Source organism: Euprymna scolopes, chromosome 32 (assembly GCF_053919585.1).
Source record: "Euprymna scolopes isolate OS-2025 chromosome 32, ASM5391958v1, whole genome shotgun sequence".
In the NCBI taxonomy this organism is placed as follows: domain Eukaryota; kingdom Metazoa; phylum Mollusca; class Cephalopoda; order Sepiida; family Sepiolidae; genus Euprymna; species Euprymna scolopes.
In genome coordinates this window covers 68,582,114-68,604,690 of record NC_136513.1, presented here as the reverse complement: position 1 = coordinate 68,604,690, position 22,577 = coordinate 68,582,114, and the positions used below count along the sequence as shown (strand labels likewise).

General features: G+C 31.6%; 1 protein-coding gene across 1 annotated transcript in view; it reads right to left on the bottom strand.

Moving 5' to 3' along the window:
- The window catches only part of LOC145256408 (lipoxygenase homology domain-containing protein 1-like), a 798,046-nt gene that overhangs the window by 61,394 nt on the left and 714,075 nt on the right, over positions 1-22,577 (bottom strand). Inside the window, exons 25-29 of the mRNA XM_080115275.1 lie at positions 20,166-20,299; positions 15,309-15,454; positions 14,650-14,754; positions 11,202-11,310; positions 3,748-3,932 (exon numbers count right to left, since the gene is read on the bottom strand). Coding sequence (XP_079971401.1) covers positions 3,748-3,932; positions 11,202-11,310; positions 14,650-14,754; positions 15,309-15,454; positions 20,166-20,299 — 679 coding nt within the window. The remainder of the gene's footprint in view (positions 1-3,747; positions 3,933-11,201; positions 11,311-14,649; positions 14,755-15,308; positions 15,455-20,165; positions 20,300-22,577) is intronic.

Sequence of the window (22,577 nt, the reverse complement as noted above, 5' to 3'; positions counted from 1 at the left end):
TGCCGGGTTTTGAATAAGTCCTGTTACATTGTAGATTTTCCTATTCAAATTAAGCCTGGTACGTCATTTTGGGTAGAATTAAACAAGTTTGGTTACACAATGATTTATTAGTATACAAGGCATCATATCATTCAATGTGACCACCTTTGGCGGCAATGACACGTTCCAACCGAGGTCGGAAACTCTTACAGGCCTTCCTGACGTAGTCCTTCTTCATGGACGCCCATGCTCGGTTCACAGAGGCTTTCAACTCATTTGTGTTACTGTGGCGGGTCTTACAGGCCCTTGCCTCAATATGCGCCCACACACTGAAATCAAGGGGGTTCAAATCTGGCGACTGTGGAGGCCAAAAGTTTTTGGGTCAGAAGCTCATGTTAGTCTTTAACCAGTTCTGCGCAATTTTGGCGGTGTGTGCGGGTGCGCCGTCCTGCTGGAACACGTAATCTGCTTTCTTGGTAATCTTTTTAACCCATGGAAGAACTTTAGTTTCCAAAATGTCTTTGTAAACAGCAGAGGTTAACCTGTATCCCTGTTCAAACCACACTGGGGGCATCTTCTCCCCATTGGATGCTACGACCCCAAGCATCATGGCAGATGCTGGATGCTTGGTGGTTGACACTCTCTTGTGGTTAGAGACATCATTCCCAAAGCTTACGACCTGGTCGTTCTGCCTGTTGAAGATTGGATCGACAGTGAATGTTTTCTCATTGGAGAAAATGAGGATACGATTCCCGTGGCTCTTTAAGTCATTCAACAGGCGGGTGCTCCTCTCCAGACGTTTATGAATCATTGCAGCACTCAAGAGGGGTTTCTTGGAACGTCTTAGACTCTTTCCTCCCATGCTCTTGACCACCCTGGACACTGTGGATACAGAAATCTTCATCTTTTGTGCCAGTCTTGTCATTTTCAGCTCAGGATCATTTTCAAAGGCCTTTTTGATGGTTCCACGCCTAATTTTTTGAGGCCTTCCTGATTGAGGTCGATCCTTGAGGGTCTCCGAGTTATTCAGACGTTGGGCAACACGATAGACATTCTACTGACGTTTAGTAGCTTTGCAATGTCAGTTTGTTTGCAACCCGCGCGCAGCAAAACGGAGATTTCATTTCTTTTTCCTTCCATTGGGTAGTACTTATAATTTAGGATTTTCTCAGGAGTCAATATTGTATCTGCAATATATAAGTATTAATTAGACGTACTCAAATGTTAGTTACAATCAATAATAATACATGAATTTATAAAAATAAAAATGTAACAGGACTTATTCAAAACCCGATATAGAGAGAAATAAAATGGAACAAACCGAGTTATGTATTCATCAACGTTTGTCTTTATTTCAAGACTTCCTTTGGATGAAATAAAGACGAAACGTTGATGAACACATACCTTGATTTATTCCTTTTTATTTGTCTACTTTGTCGGAATACTATTTCCATTATTCTCATCATATATATATATATATATATATATATATATATATATATATATATATATATACGTGGATACCTTCAGATTAATTATCTAGGCTTATTTTATATCTTTACTTATTTTCTCCTTTGCATGTTTAAGTGCCTATCTGTCATGGTTACCACCTGACGAAGGTCAGAGGAATAGTTGGCCGAAACGTCATGAAACAACAACTAATAAAGATGAGAATAATAGTCCGCAATAAATAATACTAAAAAAAATTAATATAAATAATACTAATGATTATCATAATAATGAATTCCAATTAAAATAATATATATATCATTCGGTACGGACCCGACCATGGAAGATCAGATAATAATAAACTTATAAGATAAAAAAATCCAACCATGATCGCCCTTTGGGGTCCGTGGCGCAGTTGATAGAGACGTTGAATCTCTACGGTTCCAGATGAGCATTGTCTGAAGATAGAGGTTTCAATCCTACCCAAAGCCGTCCAGAGGCTTACTTGGCCAAAACGTGGTGAGACGACAACAACTACGGATGGCAGTGATTGCTGAGAATGCAGTTAGGAAATTCGAAGTTCCTATCTGTCGCTGTTACCACCTGACGAAGGCCAGAGGAATAATTGGCCGAAACGTTGTGAAACAACAACTAATAAAGATGAGAATAATAGTCCGCAATAACTAAAAAAAAAATTTTTTTAAATTAGTACAATTAGTTGATGATTATATCTAAGTATGGAGATAAATTCATTATGTACATTTTGAGATTTTATCGTTGCTGTTATTATTGCTATACAACTGTCAAAGCTTCACATAGTAAATAAGTAAAAAAAAGCTATGATGAGAAGTGAGAGTGGAGGAGTGGACGGGGATGGGGACGGGCAGGAAGGAGAAAGACATGCCTTAGAATCACCACCAATAAATTACTTATGTTTTCACCTTTTCAGCCTTTCTCTTTCTCTTCTTCCTTTTTTTCTTTCTTTTCTCCCTTGCATCTTTACCGTATCTCTTAACTTCTTTACTGATGTGTGTAAGGATGATAGTGGTGGGGTGGGGTTATACAAGAGAGTAATTCGTACATTTTCTGACCACATAAAGAATTCTAGCCAAATTAAAAGCATTTATATAGCATTTATATAACTGAATAACTCAGATTAAATCTAAAACATGTCAAAATGTAAATGTAAAACATGTCAAAATCACATTCCCCTACTGATTGAACCAATACACACAAGTATGTTTAAGATTTAGGCCATCACACATCATATAAATACTATTCTATCTCGTCTTCCATTACCTCTATCTCGATCTTAAGCCCCCCCCCCATCATTTTTCATTCATTCCTATATCACAGATTCAAATCCGCAATTGGGTTTTATTTAAATACAACCAAATCTTCACAACATTTGATGGAACCTCTTGATATTAACTCCCTGTGACAGGTAAGACCTGATATTTTCATTGCAAACTTTGCTTTCGTATAAACTGTATCGCCTGAAGAGGTCTCTAGTTACTGGCAAATGGTTTCAGGATTATTGACGAGCTACATGTAGTATCAATAATCTCGACACAAAGACCAAGAAACTGCTGTCCCTTCATTGGATAATATACCAAAACCAATGCATGGGCAGGATAGAACTACCACTAAAAGAAGGAAGATCAGCCACCACAAAGTATGTAAATACCTCCATTGAAGATCTGTGAAGAGATGCAGTTTGAGAGATCTGGGAACGTGGACCTTCAATAATACCATCAAGCTGAAAGGTGACAGTGTTCTATGACAAAGACATACAGGTGAGCAGATGCATAAAAGACAACGCCAGCAAGCTAGACGTTGTAATATGGAACAAGCCTGTAATAACTGCGCTCATTATTGATGTCACCATTCCAAATGACTATGGCCTTAATAGAGCTGAATGGGAAAATATAACAAAATATCAGGAATGATGTAAAAGAATCAAAAATGATTTAAAGACGACATAGTTTTTGAAATAAATAAATATTATACTCACTGCGATAGAAGCAACTAGCCTAATAAAAAAAAATGTTAAGAAATATTTAATAGACCAAGCTGTAAGGAATTACAAATAGCAACCATAAAGGGAACAACGTTTATTCTTAAAAGAGTGCTTGGATATAAATTCAAATCGTAAGGAAATATAGGAGGGAACCCGTTGATCTCTTAAAACTAACTGAAAAAAAACAAATAAATAAAAAAAAAACAAAAGAAAAAACAAAGCAAAAAAAACAAACAAATAAAAAAACAAAAAAACAAAAGAAAAAAAAAACAAAAAAAAAAACAGGTTCTTTTACTTACATGCCTCATAGTCTTTCGTTGCCATTTCCTGTGGACATAATTCCTTTTCCAATTTACCATCATCTTTATCCAAGGCCAACCAACGTTCACATTGGAAAGTCCATGTCTTTCCGAGGGATGGACAATCTATGATCACCTTTGCAAGGAACCAAGCACCTCCATAGCCAGCGTTGTCATGTCCAATTCTGATAAAAAATTCAGTTTTAATAAAACTAATTTTCAATTAAGAAATTCATCATATTCAGCTTAACGTCCGTTTTACATGTTAGCGATTTGAGAAATTGGCTTCAAAACTAATCTATCTGGCTAAGTTTTTATTTGTCCCTTTTTCTTACAAATCTATCTTTATCACATCCTCTCATATTTTTTTGGTCTTCTGCTGCCAACTAAACCATCTAAACTGCTCTACTTATGTAAGTCAAGATCTCTTAGCCATTCTTTCAACCTGTTGATACCTTCAAGATTTCTTTTTCTGTACAAATCTCCCTATACTGTGCATACTTAATCTTTGATATCACCAAAAGTAGGCCTGTATTTAAGACTAACATCCATCGTATTATTCTCTCCAAGCAACGTATATCCTCAACCTTCACTGGTCGGGTTCCACTTTTATACAACCATCACACTGCATACACTGATAGACTCTTCCCACGATCGACAATGGTAACGCCCTACTAATTAGTAAAAGCATCGAAAAATAAAAATTACAGTGAAATACTTTATACACTTTTGTTTATTATGTTTTCTATTAAAAACTTTTTTTCTAAATGATTTTTTATTTTGATTTCTTAACTTCATATGCTGCCACAATTGATGTTAATGTCTTTTAATAATTTCTATTAATTTGAATTACGTTTTTATATTAACAGCCATTATTATCATATTTGAATCCAATTTTTGTAGAGAAAGACACGCAGACATCAAAGAATGGTTAAAATTCTTGATGATCAACTTTATAAAATGTTCGTTATTGAAGATTCATCTTTAGGCATCTGTTTACTGAAAAAAAATTTAATGACTAATTTATGCAGTTCGTAATGGGCTGCTCCCTCCACTTCATGTGGCATACAATATTATTTCAGTAAAACTTTATAACAATAATAAATAAAACACAAAGATACACCACAATTTTTAAAATTTCAATATATATATATATATATATATATATATATATATATATATATATATATAGTCGCCCTTACTATTTTATGGGACATATTTATTTTTTTTATTATTAAATATTATGTGCATAAAAATTTGAGATTTGTTGTTGGCATTTTTTTAGTGATAATAACAACAACTTCGAAACGTTGTAATTTTTTTTTTAAAGAACTATAAAAAACGCCAACAACAAATCTTGAATTTAAAAAAAGCGATAAAAGATTGTGCATTCAAGTGGTGCTCCATCGTAGCATATTTGTTCAGTATCAGACTGCAGATACTGGTGTCATGAGTTCGGTCCTATCTTATGCTGATGACTGCTGCTGTTGAGTTGGGTCAGGTTGCTGATGGGCCCAACCTCGTCATGTGGCGATCTAGTTGCGACTGACTACTTGTTGAAAAAAAAAGCTGCATTTATACTTGTCCAACAGACGTAGTTGTAGACATTGTGGCTTTGCAGGGTTGGTCGTCGTTTTTCGTTCATGATTTGTGTTTGTTTTGTGTCTTTAAAGTGCTGTAGTGAGCCATCTGTTTGAGGTTTATATTCATGTGTCATATCAAATTGAAGCTGGGAAAGTTGTGAATATTATTCTAGTGGAAATTGTTCTGTTTAGAGTTCCATGAGATAGTTATTCACGTCGAAGTACTTGTCAAAAGGGCCGTCGGCTGTGGTTTTTACGTTTTGAATGGAGATTCTTTTTGGTGAGCGGTTTCTTTTGGTGGAAACACTGACACATCATCAAAACTGTGCACACATTCATGATAGACTCTTTGCTTTATTTCATGTTATTTTCATTCAACTGAAAACAATTTCATGATTTTTCTCCTTTCCTCACTCATTTTCTTATTTTTTTTCACTTTGCATTTTGTGAAGCCATTTTTGTGTTTATAGTGGTGATCTTTTAAACCAACGCATTTCTGGTGAAAACATTATTACATACTTACGTGCCATGACTAAATTAGTATTACCACAAAAAATGATTATAAATAAAAATTTTTAAAAATACATCCAGTACATTTACTGGATCATTTTTTCGTAATTTTTTGACTTTATACTGATTTCACCACGACACGTAAATATGTAATAATGTTTTCACCTGAAAAGTATTGGTTTAAAAAAATCACCAACGTAAACAAGCTCAAAAAATGTAACAAAATTTGTGAAAAGGAAAAAAATGAATATTCTGAAGACTGAAACAATAATAGATTAGATACGGTTGCAGTTATTCTAACAAAGCTTTGGTTTCAAGGTGCCAAATCCTTCTTCATAATAACAACAGAACAAAAAAGGTATGGATAATGCAAACGTTGCATATATATATATATATATATATATATATATATATATATATATATATATATATATATATATATATAATATTTCTCCTAACAGCCATCCTAACACTAACAACACTCATTATCCCCTCCAAAACATTCCTCTTACAATCATTGTCCCGCCCTTTGTTCATCACAATGAACAAAATTTAAACTTTTTCCCAGTACAAATCAACAAATTAATATTAATTTCAAACCTCGAGCTGTTAATAAAGTACATACATATATCGGCGCTGCTTCAACATTAATTAAGAAAAGAATATCAAACCACATTTCTTCTTTTAACAACCAAAATTCTAATAATAACCAAGGAGCTTCTCTAACTACTTTAATTAAAAAACATAATTCTAATAATACCCCCTTCTCAATCAAATGGACTATCCTAAAAAAGGTTAAGTCTTATACTCCAGGCTCTAAGTCATGTCGCCTCTGCACAAACGAAACTATAACTATTATTACTTCCCCTCAAAGTAGTAATATAATAAACTCTAAAAACGAACTAATCTCTTATTGCAAACATAAGTCCAAATTTAAATATGGTAAATTTGAAATTACATTAACCTTTCAGATATATATATTTTTCTATAACATTATTGTTTTTTCTACATATTTTCTTATCATTTTATAACTTTGTAATTTTCATTGTAATTCTTTATTTCTTCTTTGTTTGGTCAGTTTTATATCTGCAATCTCCGTTTTAGTGTTTAAATGTTCCTATCAATCCATTTACATACACATTTATATTCTGCATGTATATTTACTTATATTTTACTATGTGCAAATTTACTTGCCCTATTCTGGAATTTGTAGATACCAGCTATCCTCTCACCATAATTTTTTTTTCAACTCTTTATTTACTTATTTACTCATCTATTTACTTATATGTATGTATATATGTGTGTGTGTATGTGGATGTGTTCGTTGTGTATATATATGTATGTATATGTGTAATTATATGTATTCATATATATGTATGCATTTATATACATGTGCATTTATTTAACTTATCATTAATTCATTTGCTTCCTTTAATAACTCCTGCTGATAATTTAATTCTTAAGTAATATCTTGTATATTTCAGTTGATCCCTTTTTTGCTTTAAATTTGGTGCCTTTTTAACGTCATCTTGTCTGGGTCATTTTGACATTGGCTTTTCTATTCTAAAATTAACTCAATCATCATTCAATTTTTTTCTTCTTCTTCTTCACTCATTCTTCTAAAATAGCCCAGCCTTGACAATCGTTTTAAATTCTTTTTTTCTATGCAGATCTTATCTTTCTTTGTATAATATTATTTGAACGCATTCATTGTACCCATTTGTGAATTATCCCACGGATTTTGGATTACTTTGGACCATCTTCCAATTATGCGATTTCCTTGGATTTTACTTGTGGAAATGGAATTTTAACCAACTTTTTTGGATTTTGGATTTTTGATTTTTATCGTTATTGGATATTATACCCTTCACCAGACTATCCATTCACATGAAATCACCTTTTTCTTCACCCTATTCTCTCTGATTACCTATTTGTTACCAAGTAAGAGCTATGACTTACTTGTAGTTTCATTAAATACTTTTGCAAGCAAAATCCGATCCAGCATTATGCTAAATCCTACCCTCTGATGAGAAGGAAAGCATTTCTTCGAAACTCCACGGATTAAGGACTATCCACTTATTTTGTGCTTCCTTTTTAAAATTAAATATGTTTTTAACTCTTTTTTAAAGTGTTTTTAACATGTTTTATTAACTATTTGTTCTTATATATATATATATAGTCTTTGAAGTTTTTAACATTTGAAACCACACAAAAAATTATTTTTTATCATTCATTAAAAAAAACAAAACAAAAAAAAAACAAAAAAACATCTAGTCAGTAAATCACCTGCAATCACTGCATCAACTCTCAAATTTACTATAATACCAATTTTTATATTTTTTAAGGGATCATCAGTTGTTTACCATGAAACACTGTTTCGGGGATTTAAAAACAAAACAGTGTATTACATCATGGCTCCCCAGCAGTGTTGATCAAACACCACCACCCTTAATCTTAGGAAGAAGACAAGTTACAAAAAATTTTTTTTCCCCAATTTCCTATTCTTAATTGTAATTACTAACCTTTTCATAGTATAAAAATGAATTTCTTACCTGTGCGATTCATCAATTTCCACATTTAAAATGGATACATTTTTTAATTTTTTAATTTATCAGTCTTGTATTTATAAGATTTGGATTAATCCATTTAACTACTTATCACCCCCACTATAGTTAGTAGTTTGTATATTTACATTCTTATTTATTTAAAATTAGATATATAAAGGTTAAAAATATTTTATTTTTACATATATACATTTTTTTTTTTTTTTTTTTTTTTTAACTATATAAATTTATTATATGTAATTATAAATCCATTTATACATTGCTAATATAGTTTTGGATTTCCTTTATCAATATAGTCTGGTTTATCTTAAACGATTCAAAAGCATCCGGATAACGAACAAATGCTTTATTTAACTGTTTAAATATTTTATTTTTATCTCCACCTTGTTTTATCATCCTTATTACTAAGCTAGAAACTGGTGGTATAAAATCTGTTAATTTTAGAGTAACGCGAGCTATTCTCAAAAACTCTGACATAATGGTTCCATAAAACACAAAAATATATATATATATATATATATATATATATATATATATATATATATATATATATATATATATATATTAACCCTTCTGTACTGTTCTTGTATTGCTAAAGCAATTCTAGTTTTATTTGTGAGTTCCTTGGTACAGCACTATCCTCACGCGTTTAATGGAGGAATGGATACTCATACAATTTCCTATTTATGTGCACGGCTTTACTTAGATCTTCTCATTCTTTCATTGATGTATCTAGTTGATGCTTTCTTCACTAGAACTGAAGTAAAGTGAACCATTTTTGAACAAACAGATACAATCGTCGAAAACTGAGCAATTGCTATCTCAGCTGTAAAAACAAAATGGCAGCGTAGTCACACTCGATCTTGTTTTTAGATTCGTCCAATGATCTCTGTGAGAGGCTCTGTCGGTCTGTCATGTTTCAACTTCAAATAGCATTTCTATACTAGATAAAAGAGGATCGCTCCACTGTGGTCAGGAGAGGATTATGATCGCTGCTCAAGGTCAAAGTGTGATAACCAATGTTTTTAAAAAAATGAGTAGTCTCAGCAATGACAACAAATGTAGGTCCTGCCACACACAAGTAGAGAGTGTGAGTCATTTGACACTCAGCTGTAATGTTCTGCTGGGGGACATGCGACATAATAGTGTAAATATCTCCATCAGATCATCTGTAAAAAGTTTGATATCAAACGGTAGCAGCAAGTTCAAGGAACATATACCAAAAAGAACAGTTGGAAATAAGGTATCCATTATGACTATGCAATTCCTACAGATATGTACCTAGAAAACAAAACTATTAAACCTGACGTAGTGATATGGGATAAGAAGGAGAAAGAGGCAACCTTAGCAGAAGTTAGTGTTCCAAATGATGCTAGGTTAAACAGAGATAATTGGGAAAAGATAATGAAATATGTACAACCTGAAAAGAAATTGGAATCTTAGGAAGATCGCTATTTCATCATTCCAGTAATTATAGGAGCAACTGGAATCATAAAAAAGAATTTCAAAAACTACCCGGCAAATATACCCGATGAACCAAGTGCGAGAGATATAAAAACAATTGCATTTAAAGTAACGGTTGGACAATGAGTGAATGCCTGGTATTCAATAAGATGACCCATCCTCAGCTAGAACAAAATGATAAGAAAACAAAAAAACAAACAAAAAACTGAGTAGATACACCCATTTTAAACTAGCTGACCCGATCCGGTGTTGCTCGAGATTATATTATTGCAGTGAGTGTAAACCTTCCCGAGTGTCTTTGAAAATTTATTAAAAAAATAGATAAAAAATGTGGGAATTTGAAACGGTGTCAAATTAATTAAGAAAAAAACCAAAAACCAAACCAAACATAATTTTGATGCAGCCAATCATGTGTCAGTTTGCCTATCCCACTTAAGTTTAAAATAGTATTTTTGTCAGTCTGTCATGTTTAGTAAGTTTGTCAAATTTAAGATTGGAATACTATTTTCATTGTGAAATGGATACAAATTGAATGGACACATCTTATATAAAATCTGACGTTTAAAGCAAAGCATCACGCAGTGATATGCGAGTTAACGAGAACATATATAATTCATAAGTTTTCATCTATAATCAACACGGAAAATATTGGTAATTACAAAGATGATTATCGAATAATATTTCATAATAACATCTAACACAAGTTTACAAGAACAAAAAAGAAATGGTACAAATTATAAAACGTTAGTTTGGATAGAAATAAAAATGAAAAAAAAAGAAGCAAATTTCTTAGACATAACCTTTAATTTAAACAATAAAACCGTCAAGGTTTTTTAGGAAGAAAACCAAATCATATCTCATTATATATCAATAAACAATTTAACTATCAAACCACAGTTTTCCAACAAAATCCCTGAGTCAAGCCATAGAGTAGCATTAATCCTAGCAACATTTCTAAATTGATTTAATTAATGTCTACATTGAAAAAATAGATGGGTACTTTGATCTTCTCTGAAAATTAATATTTGAACGATTACATAACCAGCGAATATAGACACCATTTTAAAAATTTCCATCTGTAACAAACAGACCATCTTTACAAATTTTGATTATTGAAAGAATTATTGGATTAGATAGAAATTTGATAGAAAAGGATGAAAAATTGATTGGAATATTTCATCTATGTACTGAAAATTTCACTAGCTAGATAGAATCAAATATCAATTTATCAGCTTAAATGCTATCTGGATTTAATTTATAAATTCTAACCGACTTAATTTTATATATAAGAATAAAGAAGATTAGATAAAAAAATATGAATGTTCATATTTACTTAATCTTTTTCAGTTCGCCAATATCAACAGCTTCAAGAACAAATTCATCAGTATTTCCTTTTTCAAACTTATTTTTACTATGAAGTGATGATTTCAACCACATCTGTCCTATAAAGAAAAATTGAAAGACGGAAATTAATGAGAACATTACATTATTTTATTTTCAAATATTTTCTAAACAATTATTATATTAAACATTTTATTTATTTTTTGGTACTTGTTAAGACACAATCGACTGATCGATTTTTAAAAAAATATACTGTTTTAACCAAAAATAATATTACGTACTTAATTGTCATGCCGAAAATAGTAATATATAAAAAAAATGATGAAAAATCAACGAGTAGAAATTTATTTCTAGTTAAAAGTAATTTTTACGGAAAATTGGGTAAAATCGCATTTTTCTTAGACATTATAAAGTCATTAACCCTTATCCGTGTCATTAACATTAACCCTTATCCGTGAGTGGCTTCCGGGCCTTGATAAGTGGTGATCACTGTGTAAAAAAAAAAAAAAAAAAAAAAAGTAGGCAGTAGGAAGCTAAACTCCGAAAAGAATATTTTAGATTACTTGTGTCATGGCTGTAATATTTGTTGTCAATAGTAATGGACTCTTTTTTAATCTGATATGGCTAACTTAAAAAATTCTGACTTAAACATTTTAAAATGAATTATGTTGTATTGTTGATTAAAGAAAAGACGAAAGAAATTCATTTATTATTTTTCTTGCTATACATTTTAGATTTCACAGCATTTAAAAAATGTTTTTGGCGATAATATTCATTTCTTATGGAAATATTTAGAACCATTTTCATTTAAATTTGGAAATTTCTTTATAATCTTGTCCATTTTTGTATATTTTTATCGTTTTTATAAGTTTTTATTAAGAAATGACGGTTGTCATAGACTGACGATATTCCTAATTCTAAAATTTCAATAAAAATTCTAACCTAGACAAAAACAACCTTAATTTAGTTTCCCTTCTCGATCCCACCCTTTTTTTGGTCAACATCCAACAATTCAGTTTTAACCATAAACCTAGGTGTGCAAGTTAATCCCGGTTTAGTTTCGTGTTTGAATCAAATCAAATTTATCAACAAAGTCGTGCAATATACATAAAAAAAAATGTTACATTGAATAAATTCGATTTTCTTGTCTTCAGGTTCGTGGATTTTGTTTGTAGATTTTGAATCTTTTCTTCCGGTGTGTGTAACACAAATCTGGGTAATGTTCGAATAAATCCTCAACGTTAATGTTCTGAAATGTAGTTCTTGAATCCTATGTTGCCAGTGTTGTGACAACGTAAGTCTTGCATCCCTCGTGAAAACATAAGCACAAAATATTTATTTACTGTTTTATATTTAGTTTTTTTATTTAGTGTTTTATAGTTGACTTCAATGTGCCTACGTATAAGCGTTTCTGAATAGGTGGCAAGTTTTACTATCAGTCAACAGCGATTTCTTTATAATGTCATTAATTAAAAAAATTTTTTTTCTAACCATAATCATAAAAATTCTCTAAAAGAAAAATCTGACATTGAAATAAAAATAAAACACTAATTGAAGCATGCATTTGCCTTTATTTATTAAAAATTACCTGTTTCTTCATTTATAAGAATTTGTCAATAATTGTCAAAGTTAGCAATTAGCTCATTGTGCTTTTCATTATTTGGTATATTAAACACATACAATTATGTAAGAAAATTTGCATTGCCTTAAGTAAAATATTCCAGTTGCATGATCACCTGGCCTCTTATAGGGATAACCATCGTCTGAATACGAAAGATCTAACTATAACCAGATGATGAAATTAATTTCAGTTCAATTCGCAAAAGATTAACACAAAACTAGAGCCACATGAAAGTGAGTTATGGATAAAGGATAGTACAGGGTCAATCTTAAATGTTTTGACGTTTGATTGCTGACTGCAGCTTCTAGCAGCGTGTTCATAGCAAAGCGATACAAATAATAAAAAAAGAAGTATTAAAACCATTCTACCCAAATCATATTTGGTGCAGTTTCTGTGAGTTTTCTATACCGATGTGAACAAGAGGTAATACGGCACATTTTAGTACGTTTTAAATTGAAATAAGGAAATTAATTATTACGAGCACATTATAGTACGTTTTAAATTGAAATAAGGAAATTAATTATTACGAGCCCATTATAGTATGTAAATTGAAATAAGGAAATTAATTATTACGAGCACGTTATAGTACGTTTTAAATTGAAATAAGGAAATTAATTATTACGAGCACATTATAGTATGTAAATTGAAATAAGGAAATTAATTATTACGAGCACGTTATAGTATGTTTTAAATCGAAGTAAGGAAATTAATTATTACGAGCACATTATAGTACGTTTTAAATTGAAATAATGAAATTAATTATTACGAGCCCATTATAGTATGTAAATTGAAATAAGGAAATTAATTATTACAAGCACATTATAGTACGTTTTAAATTGAAATAAGGAAATTAATTATTACGAGCCCATTATAGTATGTAAATTGAAATAAGGAAATTAATTATTACGAGCACGTTATAGTACGTTTTAAATTGAAATAAGGAAATTAATTATTACGAGCACATTATAGTATGTAAATTGAAATAAGGAAATTAATTATTACGAGCACGTTATAGTATGTTTTAAATCGAAGTAAGGAAATTAATTATTACGAGCACATTATAGTACGTTTTAAATTGAAATAATGAAATTAATTATTACGAGCCCATTATAGTATGTAAATTGAAATAAGGAAATTAATTATTACAAGCACATTATAGTACGTTTTAAATTGAAATAAGGAAATTAATTATTACGAGCCCATTATAGTATGTAAATTGAAATAAGGAAATTAATTATTACGAGCACGTTATAGTACGTTTTAAATTGAAATAAGGAAATTAATTATTACGAGCACATTATAGTATGTTTTAAATTGAAATAAGGAAATTAATTATTACGAGCACGTTATAGTACGTTTTAAATTGAAATAAGGAAATTAATTATTACGAGCACGTTATAGTACGTTTTAAATTGAAATAAGGAAATTAATTATTACGAGCACATTATAGTATGTTTTAAATTGAAATAATGAAATTAAGTATTACGAGCACATTGTAAATTACACTCTTCTGGAAGTTGAAGATTCAGTCTTCAGTGCGGACGACTCAAATACAATTGCAAATTTCTTAGACCTTCTTCACAGTCATGTCTGATAGAATGAAAATATGCTACTTTCATGAACTTCCGTTTGAAATTCCGTGCAGATTCCAGAGTTTGACAGAAAGATTCCCAAGTTCTACAAGATACACCTGAAGAATTGTCAAACGGTTACATCGACTGAAACATTGTGAAAATAATAGTCAAGAAATAATACGAAATAATACGAATTCTCATCTCAAAATTCGGAAAAAAAGAAGGTGAATTTAAACTCCAATTACCTGTATTCTCTTTATCCCCATAAAGAATAATATAAACATTAGCATCTGTTCCGGCTCCCCAAACATTTCCTGTCACCACTTTGATGTAATATGTCGTTATGGCCGCTGCAATAAGAAATAATAATAATAAAAAGAAACAATCATCTTAAACTGAATTGAGATGAATTTGATTAAATATTTGTTCTAATTTTCAATAAAATCTCTGAACAAAATTCAATAATGTTTTTCTAAAAAAAAAAAAGAAGTTTTTTTTTAAACTGAAAGAAATTAATTTATTAATCTTCTTGTTATATATTTTGGATTTCACAACATTAAAAAATTTTTTTGGCGATAATATTCGTTTCTTATGGAAATATTTAGAACCGTTTTCATTTAGAATTTGGAAATTTCTTTGTAATCATTTCCATTTTTAGAGATTTTAATTGTTTTTATGAGTTTTCCTTAAGAAATAATGGTTGTCATAAACTGATGATATTCGTAATTTTTTAATTCTACTAGAAATTCTCATCTAGACAAAAATAACCTTAATTTAACTCTATTTCTGGAACTCACCTTCTTATATAGAATATTCTACATTATCCTAACTATAAATGCATTTAATAATACCTTATTTATAGAAATTCCAAAAAATACTTATGAAATTATGAAATAAAAGAAACCTTTTGTTTCCAGTCCGATTTCTTCTCTGAGAGAAACAGATTTTGAACGGTTTTTAACCATCGATTTATCTAACGGTACAAGAACTCTTGAGATCTGCCCATCATCGTCTTTGGTCGACAGCCATCTTTGGCAAGGGAAGAAATAACTGTAATAAAAAAAAGCAAGAAAAAGAAAAATTAAAAATAAACATAATCTATATATCAATATGATTTTTTTTCTGGAATTTAAGTGCCAACAAGATTCCAATACCTTTTCGTTGTTGCTGTCATTGTTGTCAGTAGTAGGCTAAGATATTCTTCTTCTTTTTTTTTTTTACATAGGCATTACCACTTATCAAGGCCCATAGGCCACTCGAGGATAAGAGTTAAAGAATGTACAGTAGAAATTGGACAATATAGTAACCGTTAGTAATGGAGATTCGGTAAATTTGTTAACTTATATGGAACGGCTCATCAAGAACTTGTTTACGTTAGACTTGAAGACAACCATATTGTAGTCAGCTGGAAAGCAGGAAAACGGAAGACAATTCCATAGAATTGCTTTGCTCATGGAATCTACGTTTAGGTTTAGGCACAGATAAAGAGTGGGGGAAATTAGTGATAGTGTTTTCTGCTAGATGGGTGTTTCTTGTGAAAGTTTGGCAAGGGGGGACCATAGAATGGAGCTCAGCCGAGCACGTGCCATGAAAATAACGATAAAGCAGAGACAAACTCGCAAAATCTCTTCTGTGAGAAAGAGGTTGCAGGGAAGAGAAAAGGACATCCCCCACAAGGCTACGAAGTCTATTTTGTACATACATCATCACTTTTCAGATGCATTAAAAAAAATGGAATCGCCTGATCAGCAAACTAGTGTTTGGTGATTAATTTGATGTTAAACAATTACAACTTTACCCATTTTAAAATGAATTGTTCCCAAATCAAATTAAACCTTTTTGTCTGCTAAAACAACAATTTTAAATAAATACATTAAAAATGACATTTATCTTATTGGTTTGAAGAATATTTAACGGACAATAATTTTTATGGTAAAAAGGCAGAGAATATTTATTGTTTTAAAAAGAATTAAATATCTATAATTTTAAATAAATAAAGAGACAGATTTGTTTTATTTATTTAAAAAAATATCTAGCTTACAATGACAATTGTTTTTACAGAAGAAGAAAGAATAATTTTATTCTCAGCAGTATTGATAATAACCGACATTCATTATTTCGAAAGGAATATATTATTAACAATAAATTATACAGATTGATGTAGAAAGCACCGTAAAATTTCCATGGAATCTCACTTATTATTATTGGCTCACAAGTAGCTTTCACACAGGTCATCAAAGATCTCTCCTTGAAAACATCCTGTGGTGTCCCCTGGAAGCTGAGTGACAACAAGTCTCCCCAGATTTCCAATACTCTCCACCTCTTTCAATAACATTTGCAAATGAATTTGCCTCATTGCAACAGTCGCTTACCATTGATTTCTCGCTGACAGCGGTCATTGGTTTCCACTGGAATTTGAGTGGCAATAAGCCTTCTCAAGGTCTCAGTTCTCTTTGCACTTGTCAAGTGGAGGTCGGTCTTTCCATCCTCCTTGACACTTCTCGGCTATTTGGTATCACTCTTTTGGGGAGGAACAGTGATGGGGCAATGGGGGGATGAGGGAGGGGATAGGGAACTTATAGATATGCAGCTTCAACGTTCTTGATTCCCCGTAACGCTTCTTCATCTTTTGCCTCTCCAGCAGTTTGTTTAACCCGTTCATGTGGCTCATGCATTATTTTCCGCATTCAAGGTTTTCTTTAATATTTCAGCTGTTTTCATTATTGTTATTCATTGTATCTTTCCAGCCATTCCTTTGATTCCAATTTCTCCCATTCTTTTTTCAAAACTTTTTGGAATTGTTCCTAGTGCTCCTACTATTATAGGTATTATTCTGATTTTCTTCATCATCAATATCCCTTTCAACTCTCTGGCTAGCTCTGTGTATTTGCTCCATTTTTCCTTTTCTTTGATATTCACCCTGTGGTCAGTTGGAACAGCAAAGTCTATGATTTGGCAGTTTTTTTCTTGTTAATTATTACGACATCTGGTTTTCTTGCTTGGATAGGTTTATCTGTTTGTATGTCCATTTCCCATAGGATTTTGTGATTTTCGTTTTCAAGTACTGTTGTCGGCTTATGCTTGTACCATTTGTCTGTGTGTTCAAGATGCAGTTGTTTGCATAATTCCCAGTGTAGTGCCCTTCCTACTTGGTCGTGTCTGTTATTGTATTCCTTTTGAGCCAATTTGCAGCATTTTCTGACTATATAATTTATCATTTCGTCTCTTTGTCCACAGAGTCTGCATTTGTTATTTTCTTGTGTTTTGGCGAGTTTTGCTTTGATGTGGTTTGTTCTTATTGAGTTATCTAGTGCTGCACTTATTAGGGATTCAATTTCTCAGTGTACATATCCTTTTTGCATCCATGTCCAAGTGTTTTCGTTATTCTCATCTTTTGTCATTCTTATGAATCTTCCATGTAGTTATTTTTCTTCCTATTTTTCTTTTCTCGTCTTATCCTTTGTTTCTGTTTTGTTGATTTTTTCAGTGTCTCTCACTGCCATAATTATCCTGTCAGTGTTCTGCATTATGTATTTTTCTAGTTCTTTTTTGTACCATTCACACAGTCTTCTATACAAACCGCCGTCTTTTCTTTTCACATAGAGTTGGCCAACATCGTCCTTTGGGTGTAGTGCATTGTGCATGATCCTGAGTTTCCTGGTTTTCTGATCGAGCTGTCTCAGTTCTTCTTTAGTTCACCCTATTAACGGTCCAGAGTATCTTACTAGTGATACTGCCCATGTATTTATGCCTTTTATCAAGTTTCTGCTATATAATTCAGTTTCCAGGAGTTTTCTTGTTCTCATGAGGTATTCTGTTCCAATTCTCTCTTTCATTTCTGTTGCTTTGATGGCGTCTGCTTCCAGCACTCCCAAGTATTGTTCCCCTAGTGCTCTTATCCCCGTTCGGTTGGGCTATTCCCTTTCTTATAACTAGTAGTGCACACTTTTCCATACCAATCTTCATTTGGATATCCTGGCTGAAGATCCTGGTAGTGTTAATTAGTGTCTCTAGCTCCTTTTCGGTCCTTGCAAAAAGTTTCAGATCGTCCATGTACATCAGGTGGTTCATTTTTTCGTTTGTATTAGAAAACTTGTATCTGGCTTGGCACTTCTCAATATATTATTCAGGGGCATCTTGACTATGATGAACAGTAATGGTGATAATGAGTCTCCTTGAAAGATGCCTCTTTGTATGTTAATTTCTGTTATGTGTTATTCATCAGCTGTCAGTTCCAATTTTCACGTTTTCATTACATTTTCAGTCACGTTGATGATCCTGCTTGGTATTTTATACATTTTGAAGCATTCTATTATCCATGAGTGGGAGATCCTGTCGTATGCTTTTTTTGTAGTCGATCCATGCCATGGCTAAATTCTTTCTTCTTCTTTTCTACCTTCTTCAGGATCTTTTGGCACGATCGCATGGGACTCTGGATATATTAGGAGGTGTGTAAGAGGGTTGGGATGAAGTGTGCTAGAAAGTGGTTTGAGGTGCTTGCTGAAGTGAGAACAACTTAGGATTTAAATGTAGAGGTATGGTGGGACAAAAGTGTCATAACGACCAAGCAATTGGAACATAATCGTCCAGATTTGGTCGTCATTGACAAGGTTTAAAAAAACTGGCAAATTGTAGACTTCTCAGTACCATGGGGCAGGCATGTGAGAGAGAAGAAGAATGAGAAGTGGAGCAATTATGCTCCATTGGCCTTGGAGATAAGGCGAATACACGGGGTTAAAACACAAATAATCCTGATTGTAGTAGGTACGCTAGGAGTAGTATCAAGTTGTCTGGAAGGACAATTGGAAAAATTATGAATCCCTGATGTTTTCGGCAGCCTTCAGACTTCTGCTATTGTAGGTACCACCAACATCCTTAGGAAAACCCTTGATCTTTGAAGCTCCTTGTTTGGAGCCAGGATTGAGGGAAATCCTCTGGAAATGAATCCCATCACTTTCCAGTTGATAAACTAAATCAGAATTAGAATTATTATTATTATTATTGTTGTTGTTGTTGTTATTGTTATTATTATTATTATTGTTGTTGTTGTTATTATTATTATTATTATTATTGTTACTGTTATTGTTATTATTATTATTATTATTATTGTTGTTGTTGTTATTGTTGTTATTATTATTATTATTGTTGTTGTCGTCGTCGTCATCATCGTCGTCGTCATCATCATCATCATCATTATTATCATTATTATTATTATTATCATTATTATCATTATTATTATTATTATTGTTGTTGTTATTGTTATTATTATTATTATTGTTGTTGTTATTGTTGTTATTATTATTATTGTTGTTGTTATTGTTGTTATTATTATTATTATTATTATTATTATTGTTGTTGTTGTTGTTGTTATTGTTGTTATTATTATTATTATTGTTGTTGTCGTCGTCATCATCATCATCATCATTATTATCATTATTATTATTATTATTATCATTATTATTATCATTATTATTATTATTGTTGTTGTTATTGTTATTATTATTATTGTTGTTGTTGTTATTGTTGTTATTATTATTATTATTGTTGTTGTTGTTGTTATTGTTGTTATTATTATTATTATTATTGTTGTTGTTGTTATTGTTGTTATTATTATTATTATTATTATTAGTGTTGTTGTTATTGTTGTTATTATTATTATTATTATTATTGTTGTTGTCGTCGTCATCATCGTCGTCGTCATCATCATCATCATCATCATCATTATCATCATTATTATTATTAAATTTTATTTTATACTTACCATTGTTCCGTGCTATTATTAATAATTTCAATAGAATCAAGGAACCAAGCCGCACTACCACCTTTGTTGTCATGGTAAATTTTTAACTTTTCTATTTTTCCCAAATCAACAGCTTTTAATGTAAAGACATCTTCCTGAAATGAACGATTCAAAACAGAAATGAAGAAGAAATAATAAAAAATATGTTTGAAATTTATTTGAGAGAATTCAACTTTTTATTCATCGCTGAATCTTTTTTTTTTTTTTTTTGTTTTTTACACAGTGGTCACCACTTATCAAGGCCCGGAAGCCACTCAGGGATAAAGGATAAAAATCATTTAAACATGTGAAGCATATTAAGAACAACTGCATAAAAGATTTTAAGTTGGAATTAAATGTAACACTGGCAGAGAAATTAAGTTGACATGTTTTGAGAATTATCAAATTAACTGCATTTCATCTGTATACGAATACTGTATTAATGGTATAAATGTTGGGCGGAGGGGGGAGCAAAAGAGAGATCCTCAAAGAGGCATTGTAAAAGAGGAAACTAACGGCCATCATCAGTGAAAACTGCAAGAAGGCAAAATGTTGTAACAGTGATCGGAAAAAGTGGAAACTACTAGAAATCTGAAGAAACTTGCCATCACTCATACTTAAGCAAACATAATTTTTTTTTCAGTTTTTCTTGGTAATTATGCGTGTGTGAACCCCGAGTGTGTAAATAATAACGATCAAGCAGCGACTAATGACTGAAAGCATCACTCGTCTCAAATAACAGTGGGTTTTCATTTGGAGTTAAAATAAATACATTTAAAAAAACAAGAACATAATTCAATCATGATCCTGCATACTTCTACGAGAAAACGACGGGCAAAGTTTTATTTGGACCTTACTTCTTGATGCTGTATTAAATAAGTTCTGCATGAAGACATTGCTAAATCATGATGACATTTTGATTGCATAATGTTATCAAACATCAGATCTTGAAAAATCGAAAACTGAAATTTTGTCAAAATTTCGACCTTGCCTACATTTTTCTACGATGAACAAAACTAAAAGTGTAGCTTTCACCTTTTATGTAATGTTGACAATTGTTCCAAAATTAAATTGCATATTTTGACCAACTTTTTGGTCAACCGATGTGGACTCACAAATAAACAAAGAAACAAAAAAAACAAAAACGATTCCGATACCCCAAAAGTTATTTGATTTCTGATTCTGATTCAAAACACTAACAACAACAACAACAATTTTGAATGGATGTTTTGGACTGCACATATAACTGAAGTATGTCTGCATTGTTGTATCCATAATATGTTGCTAAATAGTGATGGCAAAAATGTATCAACTCTCTATTGATTTCTCCTTCATTTTTGGCCTGAATTAATTGACTTTTCATCTTTTTTTATGTCTACAAAGCTTGATTTAATTCTATATTCTTTTGGTTTTATTTTTGTACATAGATGTTGGTTCCAGTGTTGTCATAGGTAAGATGTGGTAATCGTCTATAAAGTGCTGCTCATTTCATGTGCCTTTCCAACAACCTTTGACAACTAAATCTAATTTCTAGCTTGTTTGTGTAACTTAGGTACAAGCTTGACAAAATTGTTAACATGATACACAAGTGATCGCTCACTAAGAGGTGATCCCAGGAGTCTCCACAGATTTCCAATACTTTTGTTTCTTTCGACCACTGTTCCAATTATTATTTAATAACTAAGAGTTAGCACATGAGTCATCACCAGTGATAGGAGAAAGGATGAAGATGAGTTACTTAGGATCTGAAAACCAATGTTTGGATAGATGAGGCATATCGATTAAGGAAAATAGTTCATCTAAAGGAAAGAAAACTCAACTCAAACCTCCATTGCCTTGGAAATACTTCAGGAGTCAACCCTTACAAAAAAATCCAGAATCAGTTCTCAAGACAGTTTGAGGCTTGCATCTCAAATAGACAATTTCAGTGACGTGGAAAGGTGAGACGAGGGCGGGATCTGCTGTATGTGCCCCCCCAGACTTTGTGCACTGAGATGAACCTCATAGTTTTCAATAAATTCATATAAATGTTTGATTAAGATTGGCCAAATCAGTAAAAGATTGAATCATGGCCATCCCTATAAAAGGCCTAGAAAACTAACATTTTGATTCTTTGACTGTAGGCAAGCTGCTAACATTTCACTCTAATTGCTTTGAGAGAGTTTCATTCTGAAAGAGTATTCTTACCAAATTTATTTCAGTTAAGATTATGTTTAAAGTCATTAATTACATTTAGATTATAAGTTTGTGAATGTAAAAATATCAAAACTTTTTCATTTGTTTCGCCATTATTGAAAAAATAAACAGTAATTCATACTGTTTTAATTTAAGCCAAATTTGTTAGTTTTATATGCTGTAATGGTTTCATGTTCAAATTTTTTAATGGTTTTCGTT